General features: G+C 42.3%; 1 protein-coding gene across 3 annotated transcripts in view; it reads left to right on the top strand.

The window, feature by feature from the left end:
- Positions 1–15764, top strand: part of LARS2 (leucyl-tRNA synthetase 2, mitochondrial) — a 156096-nt gene that overhangs the window by 17550 nt on the left and 122782 nt on the right. For 2 of the 3 annotated variants that reach the window (XM_072153401.1, XM_072153402.1), the window contains exon 4: positions 3143–3234. In XM_072153401.1, the coding sequence (XP_072009502.1) occupies positions 3143–3234 (92 nt within the window). Of the gene's footprint in view, positions 1–3142; positions 3235–15581; positions 15689–15764 lie in introns of those variants that run through there. The other variant, XM_072153403.1, reaches the window with a different exon arrangement.

Genomic DNA, 15764 nt, shown 5'->3' with positions numbered 1-15764 from the left:
TCCTGTCGTTTTCCATATGTATTACACAGAACTGCTGAAGATGTTAGAACTGACTGGAATAATCAATGAGCTTTGCTTTTGTCCAATATATTATCTTTCCGTTCTTGAATTTCAATCATATTTGATGGGGATTAAGGAGCTCAGAGACTTTACCGTGACCCCTAAGCTGCTTTGGTGAAGTGGGATTTAACAAAATAGAAATAGCTTTATTTTGTTATTCTTCCTAGGAGACTGAAAAAATTAAGAAATTGCTTCATTACATAATATTTTGCTGGCATGGTCAGCTAGGTGAGAGATTGCACTTCTTGTGGTTTATCACAAAACTAACAAGCAAAAAACTAATAGTTCTCAGATAGTGGCTTCCACCATTCTTCTCTAGGTGCCTCCATTGCTTTAATTACTTCCTTTGTCTGGCCTTTCCTAAAACGAATAGTGACTTCTGCAGGGTAGCTATGTGCAAATTACAGGTGGAGATTTATGATGACTTGTATGCCACTTTTCTGGCATATAAGCCCCGAAATAATCACAATTCCTGGCACACCACCAGGAATTGAGTTCATTTCCCCCCTAACACCAAGTTGGCATGGAGAGGTGTGAACGGGGCATGCTTGGTGGCGGTGTGAGTCAGTAAGGGAAATTTTTGGTTGTGCAGGTTTTGGTGATTTTTTTTTTTTTTTTGTTCTCTATTTATTTTTTTTTATTTTGGAACCTACTCTTCAGTGTATGATAAAATAAGATGATCCTAATAGAAAGGTGCTACTTTCCCATTTGTATGAATCCACTCCTGCATGATAAGGCCCAATAAAACCTGCACGTGTGTTTATAACCTAAGAATTTTGTTGAATTTTAAAGTTTTGTAGTTAAAACTTATATTCTATAATCTGTATCTTGTTGATAACAAAAACAAATGATTGCAATTCATATTGATTTATCAGGTGCAGGGACAACCTTTATTTTTACAGGATCACATTGTTATTAATCTAGTTCCGATGAGCATACTATTATATTTTATCTACCAGGAAGCTCAACTGGCATCTGGCATCCCCAAACTAGATTTGAGAGAACAGAGGCCATGATATCAGCTGCCCTTTTCAATTGTGACAGGTTTCAGAGATGTTAATGTAGCAAAGCAGAGACACTGAGGCTTTAATATTGGAGACTAGAATTTAGCTCTAACACCACAATCAGGTCTTCTGATCAGAAAACACATTTAAAAGTGGCACCAAATGTACGGTATGTCCCAGACATATACATCTCTATGCCTAGAGATATTCAATAAATGTCAATTGCACTAATACAGAAGATTCTGTGTGGAGCTGGACTGTAAAAATGGTGGAAAACATATTGAGTTAATTAGACTTCTTAAAATATTGCTGTTTGGAATTGAAGAAAAAATGTTGTATTTATATATACGGTAAATACTTTTTGCTATGTATGAAATGTTTTTTTTTTCAAATGTATTTATTACATTGTGAAAATATCTAGTGTGTTGCCATGTTATTATGCCTGCTCCCTTGTTAATCTATGGGTAATAATTGTGTTTGTTTTGTGTAAAAGCTAAAGCATTTTCTTTTTATATGGTTAGCATTTGATAAAGAGAATGGGGAATGCGTATAGAGAATAACGTAGAAATTATGTTCTGCTTTTAGAATTTTTAGCATTGATTTGTGTTACACTAAAGGAACTGAAGGTTTCTTGATGCGCCTAACACTTAATTACACAATAATAATTGCACAATGATAGTAATAGGGTTGTTATGCTTTTTCTACATTTAACTTTACCCAGCTCATAAATCTTACACATCAGTGGAAGCTATGACTAGCCATAGAGGGCAAGGGAAATAATGGTATTACATAATGGTCGTTCAAATGATTGGTGTCCGTGTAAATCTGCCAGAGCAAGAGCTTTCCATTCTGTTAGCAGGTTAGCTTCCTCAGTGATATCAGTATGCCCCCCGCCCCTCCATATCTTCTGTACTGACAAATACAGCTGGCTCCGAGGGCAATATAGTAGAAACATTCTATAAAAAGCGGTAATATGTTTTGCCTTTCACACTTGAAACTAGAGCACACCTTGCACAATGAATTGCCCTGCATGGGCAAGTGCTGTACAGTGTTCAATTAAGAGACCTCACATACCAGTGCTCCAAGTCCAGCCACAATCCTGGAATATAAATCCATTTTTTTACCGGTTCTACTGCTACTAACACACAAAGGAATAATTACATAGATTTCCCAGGCAGATACCTAACCATGTTTATAGATTTGTGTTCTCAACAATGCTGGTTGACTTCCATTGACTTCATCAGGATTACCCAATCTGCTTTTATCATTAACATTACTGCTTCAACTCGTTCTAAAAGTACAGGCGGTCCCCTACTTAAGAACATTCGACTTACATGCGACCCCTAGTTACAAACAGACCTCTGGATATTGGTAATTTATTGTGCTTTAGTCCTAGGCCACAATGATCAGCTGTAACAGTTATCAATAGTGTCTGTAATGAAGCTTTAGTGTTAATCCTGATTCTTATGACAACCCAACATTTTTAAAATCCAATTGTCACAGAGACCAAAAAAGTTCTGGCTGGGATTACACTGATAAAATATACAGTTCTGACTTACATACAAATTCAACTTAAGAACAAACCTACAGACCCTATCTTGTATGTAACCCGGGGACTGCCTGTATATAAAAGTATACCTTTTTCCTTGCCAGCAAACGGCATTGAGTCATCATCATTATGTCCTCTCTGCTCTGCTAGCTCTCTCTCTCCTGCCTCTCCTCCCTGTTCTTCATGCAGCCATTAGCTAGCCTGACTCTGTCAGGTCAGAAAGAGGGAGGGAGTTGGAGGGAGTGATTAGCAGAGCAGAGAGGAGATAATGACACATGCTCTCTTCACTCAATACTCTTTTTCAGCAGGGAGACAGAAATACTTTTATCAACTTTTAAAAGTGAGTGGAAGCAGTAATGTTAATTGTAAAAGAAAATTGGGAAATAGTATTAAAAAGGCTGTTGAAACCTGTCATTAGAAGAAAATCTGTGTCATGACAAAAGGTTGCCTTTAACCTCTTTGTTTATCCTTGTCTTCCAAGTATGTCTCCAAGGACTAGCATTTTTGTGTGTTTTTTTTTATCTGTCAGGTCATTAATCCAATGGGTTGGGATGCATTTGGACTGCCGGCTGAAAATGCTGCTATTGAGCGGGGTTTGAATCCGGATACTTGGACCAAAAGGTATTTACTTTGTTGTGCTAATATTTGTATTAGGCATTTTGCAGTTTTTATTGACTTATTGGATTGTATCTATTTTACATAATATTCAGTATACTGAAATCTAAGACTTAAAGGGTTATTCCATCTGAGCATTTACATTTAATTTAGTTCATTTGCTATATGTGAACATTCCTTCAATTGTATGTTATTAAAAAAATGTTCCTGTGTGAAGATAATTTCTCATAAATGTAGCCATGTTGTCCCTTCCTTGGTTACGACCACTCCACACTCTGGCAGAAGTGGCCATACATGTGCTATAGAGCCCTGCCTGACCACCTGGATTCAGCAATCATTACAACAGGACGGGTGTGGGACGTGCAGTAACTCCTGGACGTTTAATATTCAGGAACTTTATGTTTCCTTGTGCAATCACTCCAGCAGAGGTGGCTGTATCCAAGGACACAGTCTTGTTTCTAAGGGACCATATGACTACATTTATGTGAAATTATCTTCACACAGGTAAAAAATGTAATAACATATAATTGAAGAAATGTATATACATGGCAGATTAATGAAGCTGAATGTGAAAGCCCAGATGATACTACCCCTTTAAAGGGGCGCTCCCACGAAGACAAGTTTCTTACACGTACTCAGGATAACAAAATGACACATTTTCTGATTCAATGTTATTAGCAAAAATAAGACTTTTTACAGACATAAGTCCAACCTGTCTCTATCAGTCCCAGTGTACGCAATTTTAATTGCCCCTATACACGTCCCTGTAACGTCTGACTTAGGCTGGGCCGCCATCTTGGATTCCTGTGTGATAACCCTGCTTGCTGAGTTTTCCTGTCTGCACTGTAGCTCCGCCCCTGTAGTCAGCAAGGAGCTCACTCACTGCTGCACACTGAGACACAGAATCTCAGTTCCTGAGGCAGTTGTGGCAGCATGGGGACAAATCCAAGCTACATACAGATAAGTTGTTTAGGCACAGCGGAAGGTACAGCAGGAGGGAACAGCAGATCTAGTGTGTTATGGAATAGCAGAGATGTAGTAGGAGAGCTGACTGTGTCATTATGTGCTATGGGCATCTACTGGATCTCATCATCGGTGATCTGTCTCCTCTTTCTCTATGAGTTAGATACTAGTACAATGTTCAGAAGGTAAATGAAAGTGTATATAAACCAGATTGTCAGCCCTGGTATTTTACAATGAGCAGCCCTGGGAGTGATATGAGCTAAAACAGCAATAAAATTGAGTAAATTGTGAAGTAAAGGGTTAAAAATTATGTTTGTTGTTTTATCACTATGGGATTGCAATTTGAGAATTTTCTTTTATGGGAAAACCCCTTTAAGTAAAAACTCAATAAATGATACCAGTACGGGTGCTTTCAAGCTTTATCTAATATGCATATATTTATTTGTCATATATACAAGAACAACTGCTCCTTTTAATGTCTATTAGATCTCTGGAGACTTTTGGTGACTGTGTGTTGTCCAATGAACATAAATTCTACGATCTCATGCAGGATTCCCTGGAGTGATAAGGCATGGCATAGGCAGGTTTAGAAACCCAAACAATTGGTGCATTAGGACACTAAGGAGGTTTAGTATACCCCAACTTGTTGACTGGTTCTCTATAAGTCATAAATATATGCCCTCCACTTCCCCCAACTGGCAAAACAAAGTGAGGCAGGTCATTGACTTAAAGGCAACCTGTCAACAGTAATTGGCCTAATAAATCATTGTCAGGCAGCAAAACGCTTTCTAGTTTTTGTTTCTTATATAGTTCAGTGTGGTGGAATTATACAGAAAATCAACTTTAAAGTGAGATGTAGGGGGCGTGGCTGGACCCTGGACGTGATGGCCGCACAGTAGAGGAGCTCCGCAGCCCCGGTGCCGTTTTAGCCTTTAAGGAGGGGATTGATCCTGGCCCCTAAAGTGAAGAAGGCCCCCAGAAGGGGAGAGAAGCCCCCGGGACCCCAGAAAGAGGAGTGGGTAGGCGATACGCCACTTACCCGCTTCCTCCTCCGCTCCACAGCCGCCTCCATCACAGGACCACGTGCTGCACGGAGGCCCGACAGCGCGCAGATCCCGGGATCGCACCTCGTGGAGACCTCCAGCATGGCTCCGAAGCCGACCGCGGGTAAGCGGGGAACAGCGGTGTCCACCGCAGCACCGCCTACACATAAGGACCGCAGGGCTCCCACTGACACCTCGCACGCCGCGCCGACCCGCCATCTTGGCCCCCAGCCAGCCCAGCAGCGCAGCTCCCCTGAGGCGCAGCAGCGCCAGAATGAGGTGCAGCAGCGCCGGAATGAGGTGCAGCAGCGCCAGAATGAGGTGCAGCAGCGCCAGAATGAGGTGAAGCAGCGCCAGAATGAGGTGCAGCAGCGCCAGAATACGGCGCAGCTGCGCCAGAATGAGGAGCTTCAGCAGAATCCCGACCCGGGAGACAGTCATGCTGGAGGTAAGGCCTTATCTCCTGCACCATCCCCAGACCTTGATTGTGGCCCAAAGAAGCTAGGCCAGAGAGAAAATGGAGGACATGGAAGACACCCTGGGGACCCCCTGCTGCGATCCCCCCAGTTGCCACAGCCAGGGGAATTTGTCCCTGGAATGCCATATATCCCCAGATCGCATATAATGGAAGACGATCTGGGTGCTACCCCCACTCTCACTCGCTATGCTGCACCCTCCCCAGAGTGGGAATCATCGCCTGAGCACTGTGGTGTGGACACTATGCCAGATAAGAGACCACCGACTTCAGAACCGTACTGGCACGCTCACCTCCAGAATTTGCCTACTAAAGAGGACTTTAAATCTTTAATTGCTGAAGTCAAAGAGGCGTTCAAATCTGAAATTTTGGAGGTACGACGTGATATTCAGTGCATGACGCAGAAAATTGATAATTTAGAAGCTGAACAGGCGGACTCAAGGCGTCAGATTTCACATACGCAACATGCTGTGCACTCTCAATCTGTCACACTACAAGAAATGGCCAGACACCTGGAAGACCTCGATAACAGAGGAAGACGTAACAATATTCGGGTGAGAGGTCTATCGGAGGTGGAGGGCAAAGAGGATGTACGTGTCACGCTACAAGCTCTCTTCTCAGCGCTATTGGGGGAGCCGGAAACACAGGTGAAGCTTGATAGAGCTCATAGAGCATTAAGGCCTAAAGCACTGGGAGGAAACCCGCGGGATGTTATCTGTTGTGTGCATGACTTTGAATTAAAGGAACGCCTCATGCTTGCGGCAAGGAAAAACAAGAACTTTGTTTTTAACGGAGATGCCATACAACTCTACCAGGATCTTTCTGGGATCACCCTTCAGAAGCGGCGGATCCTACGACCGTTGCTGGATATTTTACGTGAGAATGATATAACCTACCGCTGGAATTTCCCCTTTGCTCTGTCTGCCACCAAAGATGGAGTCACGGCAACGCTCTCTGTGATGGAGAAACTGCAGGAATTCTGTGACATCTGGAACATCCCGACCCCGCGACTGGATGACTGGGGGAGTCTCCCCCCTCAAATGCGCCAACCACAAAATAAGAATCAACCGCAACAAAAGAGACGAAGACCACGAACCAGAGCTCCATCCCAGGACTCTTATGAATAGAAGAGGATGCTTGTTGAATACATATCCTTTATGGGGTTCTTGCATTTGATTGCTTGTAGGGGGTCTTATGTCTGCTTGTGTCTGCATATACTAGGGGTATTTTCCCCTCCTTAGTTATACGGGAAGTAATATGCACAAGGGCACCGGGGCTAGTCCCTGGATAGTTAGTGATTTATCTAATTTTTCAAGTTTTGTATAGTACTATAATTGACGTATCTTTTTCCTTCAACAGGTTCCATTGCCACGTTTTCCCCCATTTGGTGGGTCTTCTCTGGATCCCACCCTCTGGCCCTGACCAAGGGCTTCCACAGGAGGTGGTGAACCCAGATCAGCCGACTATACTCCCCCACATTAGGGGTAGACCGGCTGAATAGACCTACACCAGGGTCAGGAAGCTTTTCCTCTCCCTGGTTATAGAATTGGAAGTTTATCCTTGTTTTCTTATTACTTTTTTACTTGTTTTTACTCGTCTTGATAGTTTGTCTTGTGGTGTGTGTGTTTTGTCCCCCCATTGTCATACCCCTTGTCCTAGTGTTACTGACACCTTAGGCTTTCATACGCCGTCATCCTCCTATATCCCCATACCAGAGCCTACTACATAAGCTGCGCACGGCCATTCCCACCCCCTCTCCCCCTCAGGGCCTGTTCCGCCGTGTATAACCACTCACCATGGTTCAGCTTTTGACATTAAATGTGAAAGGGCTCAACTCTGCTCGCAAACGCCGACTTACGCTCAATGAGCTTAAGAGAAGTAGGGCAGATGTGGTGTTCTTGCAGGAGACACATTACGATGCGACAGGGAATTTTAATTTTGCTAAACATCTTTACCCGGTATCTTACATGGCGTCCACTGAGAACAAAAAAGCGGGAGTGGCGATCTTGTTTTCAACCTCGTGCCCCATAGTACCTGACATTGTGACATCAGATCCCATGGGCCGGTTTATTTTTGTCCAGGGTAAAATGTTCGGTTTGCCTGTAATTTTGTGCAATATATATGCCCCCAATTCATCACAGGTCCGCTTCATTACCAAAGTCCTGAATAAATTAGCTAAACTCCCAGCAGCACCCCTACTGATAGGAGGGGACTTTAATGTCATTTTTTCAGAAAATATGGATCGGCTGGCAATTGACTCCAATCCCGCCACGAGATCGCAAAGTACTACATCAGCGGCCTTCCGTAGAGTCATCAGGAGATTTGCCCTGTATGATCTGTGGAGGGTGGGTAACCCGGGTGACCGTTCGTTTACTTTTTATTCTGCCCCACATGGCACCCATACCCGTATAGACTATTGGTTTGGAGATATACAATTCTTGCGAATGATGCATTCCGCAGAGGTGGGGAATATATCGTGGTCAGACCATGCGCCAGTTCTCTTGCAGCTGAATGAGGGCCTCTCTACAACTAGGGTATGTCACTGGCGCCTAAATGAATCCCTTCTTAAAAAACCCCTGATTAAGGAGGAGCTAACTGGGGCATTAAAGGAATATTTCCAGTTTAATGAGGATTCAATCCCCTCTATCCCGGTGATGTGGGAAGCTCATAAAGCGGTTTTTCGAGGTCATTGCATAGAACAGGGAACCAGACTGAAAAGAAATAGAGCTCATCTGGAAAAGGAACTAAGAAAGGAGATTGGCAGGCAGGAGACAGCTTTGTTAGCTAAACCAACCAGGAGGAGACTCCAACAGCTAATTGAGGTCAGGGAACAGTTACGAGAGGTCCAGACCCAGGCGGTTGAGAAATTGCTGGTGTTCACTAAGCAACGGTACTATGAGCAAGCGAACAAACACCATTCTCTCCTGGCAAAACAACTGAGGGAGAAAAGGGACCACCAAACCCCCCATCTCATACGGGATTCCGGGGGGAACTTACTGCATGACCCGAGAGCGATCGCCTCTCGTTTCCAGGAATTCTATGCTAAACTGTATTCCCTGCCAAACACTCTGCCACTGGACGAGACCCTTAGAAAAACGCTACTAGTGGATTTTTTGAATTCTTGCTCACTCCCTGGAATCCCCTCAGAGGCTATAGAGACACTTAGCTCAGAATTAACATCGGAAGAGATAGAGGAGGTTATTAATGGAATGCCTAATGGCAAATCCCCAGGCCCAGATGGGCTCACGTATCTTTACTATCAAACCTTCTCCCCTGTGTTGTTGCCACATATGACAAAGGTATTTAATGCATTCTTACAAGGTGAGCCTATGCCTACAACTTTTACGCATTCTTACATCACTCTTATTCCCAAGCCCGGGAAAGATGCAACTGATTGTGCTAATTATAGGCCAATTGCACTTTTGAACGCAGATTTAAAAATTTTCACAAAATTGTTGGCCAATCGGCTGATTCAATGGATCCCCCAAGTAATCCATAAGGATCAGGTAGGCTTTGTACCAGGGCGGCAAGGTGGTGACAACACGAGGAGAACAATTGATCTCATAGATGTAATTAATAAACAAAAAGACCAGGCTCTGATCCTCAGTTTAGACGCTGAGAAGGCGTTTGATCGCCTCAGCTGGCCCTTTATGTTTCAAGTGCTTGAACACATTGGAATAAGAGGTCCCTTTCTCCAGGCTTTGAGGGGGTTATACTCAAATCCCACAGCTGAAATTAAGCTCCCACATGCGTCTTCCCCACCTTTGCGGATAAGGAACGGTACCCGCCAGGGTTGCCCACTCTCTCCCCTCCTGTTCATACTTTGTATAGAACCTCTGGCCTCCATCATCCGACAAGATCCTAATATCCATGGTATTATGGTTAGAGATAAGGAATTCAAACTGTCTTTATTTGCGGATGATATTTTACTAACTATAACCCAACCTCTAATATCTTTACCCAACTTGCAGGCACGGCTGCAGCAGTATGGTCGTCTCTCTGGTTATAAGGTAAACCCTTCAAAAACGGAGGCTTTGCCTCTTAATCTTGACCAATCACTGGTAGACCAACTGAAGACCACATTTAGATATAACTGGAAAGCGGATGCCATTAAGTATTTGGGGATACAATTGACTCCCTCTTACAATACGCTCTATGCACAGAACTTCCCCGGCAGTTTCCGGGAAATAAGGACTCTGCTTGACAATTGGAATAGTCTCCCCCTCTCCCTTTTTGGTAGGATAGCAGCGGTTAAAATGACCATCTTGCCCAAGCTGCTTTACCTTTTTGAAACCTTACCAGTCCCAGTCCCGTTAGGGGTTCTGAGGTCCCTGCAAGCATCCATAGTACACTTTATCTGGGCAAAAAAGAGACATAGAATCTCCAAGACTGTCCTCATCGCCCATAAATCGAAGGGTGGCCTATCGGTACCAGATATAACCAGATACTATTGGGCAACACATCTACGGCGCATCCCAGCATGGTCCAACTTGCTGGCTTTCTCCAAATGGATGGAGATAGAGAAATTATGGCTGGCTCCTTTTCACCCTAACTCTTACCTCTGGCCTAAAGAGGCACCTGAGCTACCTGACTCCCAACTAGGCCCCATCTCATTCACAATTAAATTGTGGAGGGCCTGTTTGGCCAGATTCCCACTGGTCTCTCAGTGCTCTCCCATGCAATCTTTCTTACACACCCCCCTCATGCAACAAGCCGGAGCAGGGCAGGAAATTAAACCCTGGCACGAGAAGGGTTTGTTTAGGTTTGCAGATATTGTGGACTACCGAGACAGGAAGATATTACCTTTCACTGCCTTACAGGATAAATTCCATCTCCCGCATACGGCAAACTTTCACTACATTCGAATCAGACACTTTTTACAGTCCCTAAACAGTACCGAGATGGTTTCGGCGCCCACCACATTTGAGCACATTTGCAAAACCGCCACCCACACTTCTGGCCTTATATCCGACATCTATATGATCCTATTACACCCAAGCTCAGATGAACCCATTGCACACCTGTATATGGCCAAATGGGAGAGCATAGTGGGGAGTCCAATATCCCAAGACACATGGCAATTGATCTGGAATAGAGCGGCTAAAACCTCCTTGTGTACCACACATAAGGAGAATCAGTACAAACTAATGTTGCAGTGGTATCATACCCCGTCCTTGTTACACAGGCTCTTTCCAGATACACCGGATACTTGCTGGCGATGTGGCTCAACTGGTGGAACTCTCCAACACATCTTCTGGACATGTCCATTGGTGCAGCCTTTCTGGCAGGAGGTTAGGTCTCTCCTGCGGGAGGTTGTAGCGGTGGACATCCCACTCTCCCCACTATCTTATTTGCTAAATGTCTTTCCTCAACCCATGGCCAAGACGGCTACAAAATTGAGCCTACACATACTCACAGCCGCAAGGTGCCTGGTAGCACAATTCTGGAAAAGGCAAGCCCCCCCTTCCCGAATGGACCTTCTCTCTAGGGTGAGGGAGACTCGTAGTATGGAGTACCTGACCGCTTCTCTGAATAATCGTATCCCCTTCTTTGATAAAACTTGGGAACGCTGGGATCGCTACTGGATTGAGGAGCGAGCACGAGGAGGAGAGTGATATGGTCATCCCCTTTTTGTCTTTACCCAATTGTTAATTGTTGTCATGGTGTGTTTGTATGACTGTCTTTCGTTGACACCCCCCCCCCCCCAACCCACCTCAACCGATTAGATGTAATGCAGATGTCATCCTGGGCAAATGTCTAAATACTAGAAAAATACTGCACGGTCAGGCTTAGGGTCCTGATACACCAATGGAAGATTCAAGCTGTTGAGGTCTTTTGAGACGAAACTTGTCTTTTGGTTGTATTGTTGTTGAAAAACTTTATTGTGCAATATGTACATGTTAACTTTTCTGTTACATTTCTTTGAAAAATGATAATAAAAATACAATTATAAAAAAAAAAAAAAAGTGAGATGTAAATTGGTTGTACAAAGTCAAGGAGGCGGAGAGTTTAACTCTGAAGTCAAGGGGGGGGGGCTCTGCATGCCTCCTCTTCTGTGATTGACATTGTGCATGGGACTTCAGCGGATCTGGTTAGTGATGTCTCTGGATGCATGACCATCAATTACAGTGAATGAGGTTTTCTGAGGGAGAGAAAATCAGTGTTAAAATCTCCACCTCTTTGACTTGATAAAACCAATTTACATTTGACTTGAAGTTGAATTTCTGAATGATGCCACCACTCTGGGCAATGATAGAAACACAATCTGGAAGGTGTTCAACTGTGTAGCAACATACTGGTAGTGGTTTATTAGTTCAATTTCTGATGACAGGTTCCCTTTAAAAGAACCTGATGAAAGCGTTCCCTCTCTTATTTAGAGAGGAATGGAGCAACGATGGTACCTGGAGTGGAATTAGGTATGTTGACTACTGAAAAAAAAAAATATATATATATATATTTTATTAATTTATTTATTTTGAATAAAGGATGGAATGAAGTGTGGCTCTGTGTCTTAATAGAAATACAGCATTACATAGACTGTTCCTTTTATTTTAATCCACTATAAAACATTTAATTGTCCCTAAAAATAAATCCATTTGTTTTTTAGTTGTTTTTTTTAGCACTTATTTATAGGCATCTTCAAAATGTGGATTACTTAAGACACATACTTTTTTCCCCTTTTCATTTATTGCTTATGTAACATGCAATTTGTACCACTGCAAAGTCTCACAGATCTAAACAATCTGCTTATAGAACAAAGGTAATTATGTCTTGATTGCAGAACCGTCAAAATTCCAGCCTATTTGCAGATTCCCGGATTACGTATTCTGCGACATTTGCATTCCAATTTGTAAATTGTGTTTTACTTTGTGGCAGGTTTTAAGTTACAGTGGAAGGTCTATGCTGCAGCCTTTCATCTTTTAAGGATTAGCTCAGCTCTGTCAAAAGCTATATGTAATTAAAAACTGTTCTGATGTGATTTTATTTACAGCAATACTACAGGAAAAAACGTTTTGCTTTTACATATATGAAGCACAGACTGTGAGACATGTTCTTCCCTGCAGTCCTCCTGTCTGCTCTCATCAGACCCATCATGACACTAAAATTTTTATCTACATTGGTTTCTGCATTATTAACCATGATGTAGCGAGAGAGAATTACATGATCAGCTAGAATTACATGATCACTCTGCCTGCTGGATGAGCATTATAGTAACCCTTCTTACAATATACCTCTGCAAAATTTAAGCCACCATCTGTATACAATCAGGAGCAACAATGGATATTTGCTGGGTGGGTAAAAAAGTCACAAAAAAAGTTTCACCAAAGTGCCTAAAAGTGTTACGAAAGGAAGTAGAAAAAGAGAAAAGCGTTTGATAAATCTGTCATAAGTATACAATGAAAGCGGGAAAAATGTAGTAAGATGACACTTAACATATTTGAATTAAAAGGAAATCAGCCATCAAAATCAAACATTATAAATCAGGGACACTTACTCCAGATTCAGGCACTGTGCCTATGGTAAGATTCTTCTTATTTGTTATCCATGTCCTCCTTTCTGCTACAAATCAACTTTTAAAATTATTTTTATGTGCCAGGAAGGCTCTGGGGGCTGTGACTGGAGAACTTTTAATCTGCAATTTCAAAGGCTGTTACACTCTCACCCACTCTCACCCTCCCTCTGCCTGATGTGATCTCACTGTACCAAACAAAGTTTCAGCACACTGTAGCAGTCTATGAATTTGCACCATGGAGAGGCTCTGGTAACACCCCCAGAGCCCTTCTGACTTATTAGCATAATTTTACATTTAGCTTTTTGAAGGAAGGAGGCCATGGATCACAACTATAAGAAGATTACCACAGTCCTAGTGCGGTGATCTATGAGTGTCACTGGTTTATCCATGGTAGATGTGATGGTAGATTTCCTTTACTACCACCTATTACTGACTTCTTTACACACTTTGGGCTCAGTCTTTCTCCAGTTTGTAAATGACCATAATCATTCTCATCCTATACAAGATATGTGTGACTCTTGCCTTTTGATTCTTTCTTCTATTAATAGGCTTGGTCACTATTGTTAGGCATCATAAAAGAAGCCTGGAATATGACACTCACGGCCTCATGCACACAAACTGCAGCTCGCCCGTGGCCCCCATATCTTTCTATTGTGCACTCTCACAGTACGGTGAGGCACGGTGTATGTCTCACCACCCAGCAAACATGCTGAAATTATACAACTGTTGTTATTCCTGCATGGATTTGTGGTGAGGCAAGGTATTTTTTAATGGTCATCGACGGTGTGAGCATTGCTCACCCGCCAACGTCCCATAGACCGCAAATAACGTCACAAGGGCAGTTGTTTGCAAACAGCACAAGGTGATGTGCATGAAATCAAAGAGGCCTTAGTGCTATTGCCATACACATTTACAACCACCTCTGGTCTTGACACGTAGAACGTTGTTCCTTTTGTTATTTAATTGCATTTACACATCATCACCGGTGGTTAGCCTGTATGTCATGGATCAGTGAATGTACTAAAGATTACGACTTAGAATAATTGTTTTAGTTTTAATCATTCTGAGTTAATTAGCTTTGTATTTGCATTGATCCAGATTAAAATATTCTGTTTGTTTTCAATGCTCAGAACAGATGTGTAGTCAGCCATAAAAACATGGGGTTTTTTCATCTTTTTTTTACCAATTCCAATGCCCCATGTCTCTATGAGATTAAAAGTTGGCTTTTCATGGCACCTATTTAATGCGGAACACAAAGACCAATGTCTAACGCCTCCTAGCATACAATAGATTTCACCTGCAGTGCACATATATTGTACATGTTTCTGCAATATGGAAGGACACAACGACTGCATCATCCTTATCCATTGTGTATGACACTTTGAAGAAGCTAGCTCCATGTTGGTATCTCTTGCTTTTCATTAACCATCTGTGGATCTGCAGGACATAGTCATTGCTGAACCCCAGACTTTGAAAAAGTCAGTCAGCATCTTAAGCCAATTTTAGCTTTTTAAAAAGTCAAAGACATAATATCCTGTGATATATTTCTCAAAAGGATAATCCGAACTGTTTAACAATACTCATAATAAATGTCTATGAAGAAGCAGATTGAAACAGAAATTTATAGAGATGTAGTTTATCCAGATCTGTCTTACAACTTAACCGTAACCCCTACAGTTAAAAAAACGGATTTATTTTTTTTCTTTACAGTCATTCAATGTTTTATTTGAAACAGTGAAAGGTGAATTTAGAAAAATACATCAATAAGAGCTTCCCTGGACCACAACCAAAAAGGAGTCTTCTAGTTATGAAACCTATTGTATTTTGAGAGGATAAGAATTTCAGAATGCTAGGAACCCTATTGATTACAAGAGTGGGCTACCGGGTTTCTTATGAAACCATTGCAAACTATCTAGGACTTCCACCTTTCCACCTCATAAAAGTGTCCACAACCTGGTGCAGCATTCAGAAATACGAGGCACTGTAGGGGATGGCTTAAAGGTCTCTCATTCCAGTTGCTGCTCACAAATAAAAAATACCAGATTCAAATGGGGCAGAAAAAGAGAAAATACAAGCCAGGCCATTGTAATACTGGCCTGGAGGCAACCTTAATAGCATTTGAGCACACACTCTATTCAAGCTAAATGTTTTACCTGTTTTTTGCAGTTTTCCAATTTACTTTCTGTATCAATTTCTTACAGTTTTCTAGATCTCTGCTTGCTGTCATTCTGTAGGAAGCTTCATTGTTTACACCCAGAGGATAGACATGGTCTATGATGGTCTGTGATGGACATGCAGGTGCAGGAGCCGTTATTATAACAGAGGGTAATCACATCTGTGTGATAACGGCTCCTGCGTGTCCGTTACATGAGCATGGACAGATTTCTATCTTGTGGGAGTAAACAATGAAGTTTTCTACGGACAGCAAGCAGAGATCTAGAAAACAGGGAGGAATTGATACAGAAAGTATATTGCAAAATTGTATAACTTTTAATCACACAAACTATATCAATTATTTGATGAAAGTAGACAGCCCCTTTAA

The sequence above is a fragment of the Engystomops pustulosus genome, chromosome 5 (assembly GCF_040894005.1).
Source record: "Engystomops pustulosus chromosome 5, aEngPut4.maternal, whole genome shotgun sequence".
NCBI lineage: Eukaryota > Metazoa > Chordata > Amphibia > Anura > Leptodactylidae > Engystomops > Engystomops pustulosus.
This window is presented reverse-complemented; position numbering and strand designations above follow the sequence as displayed.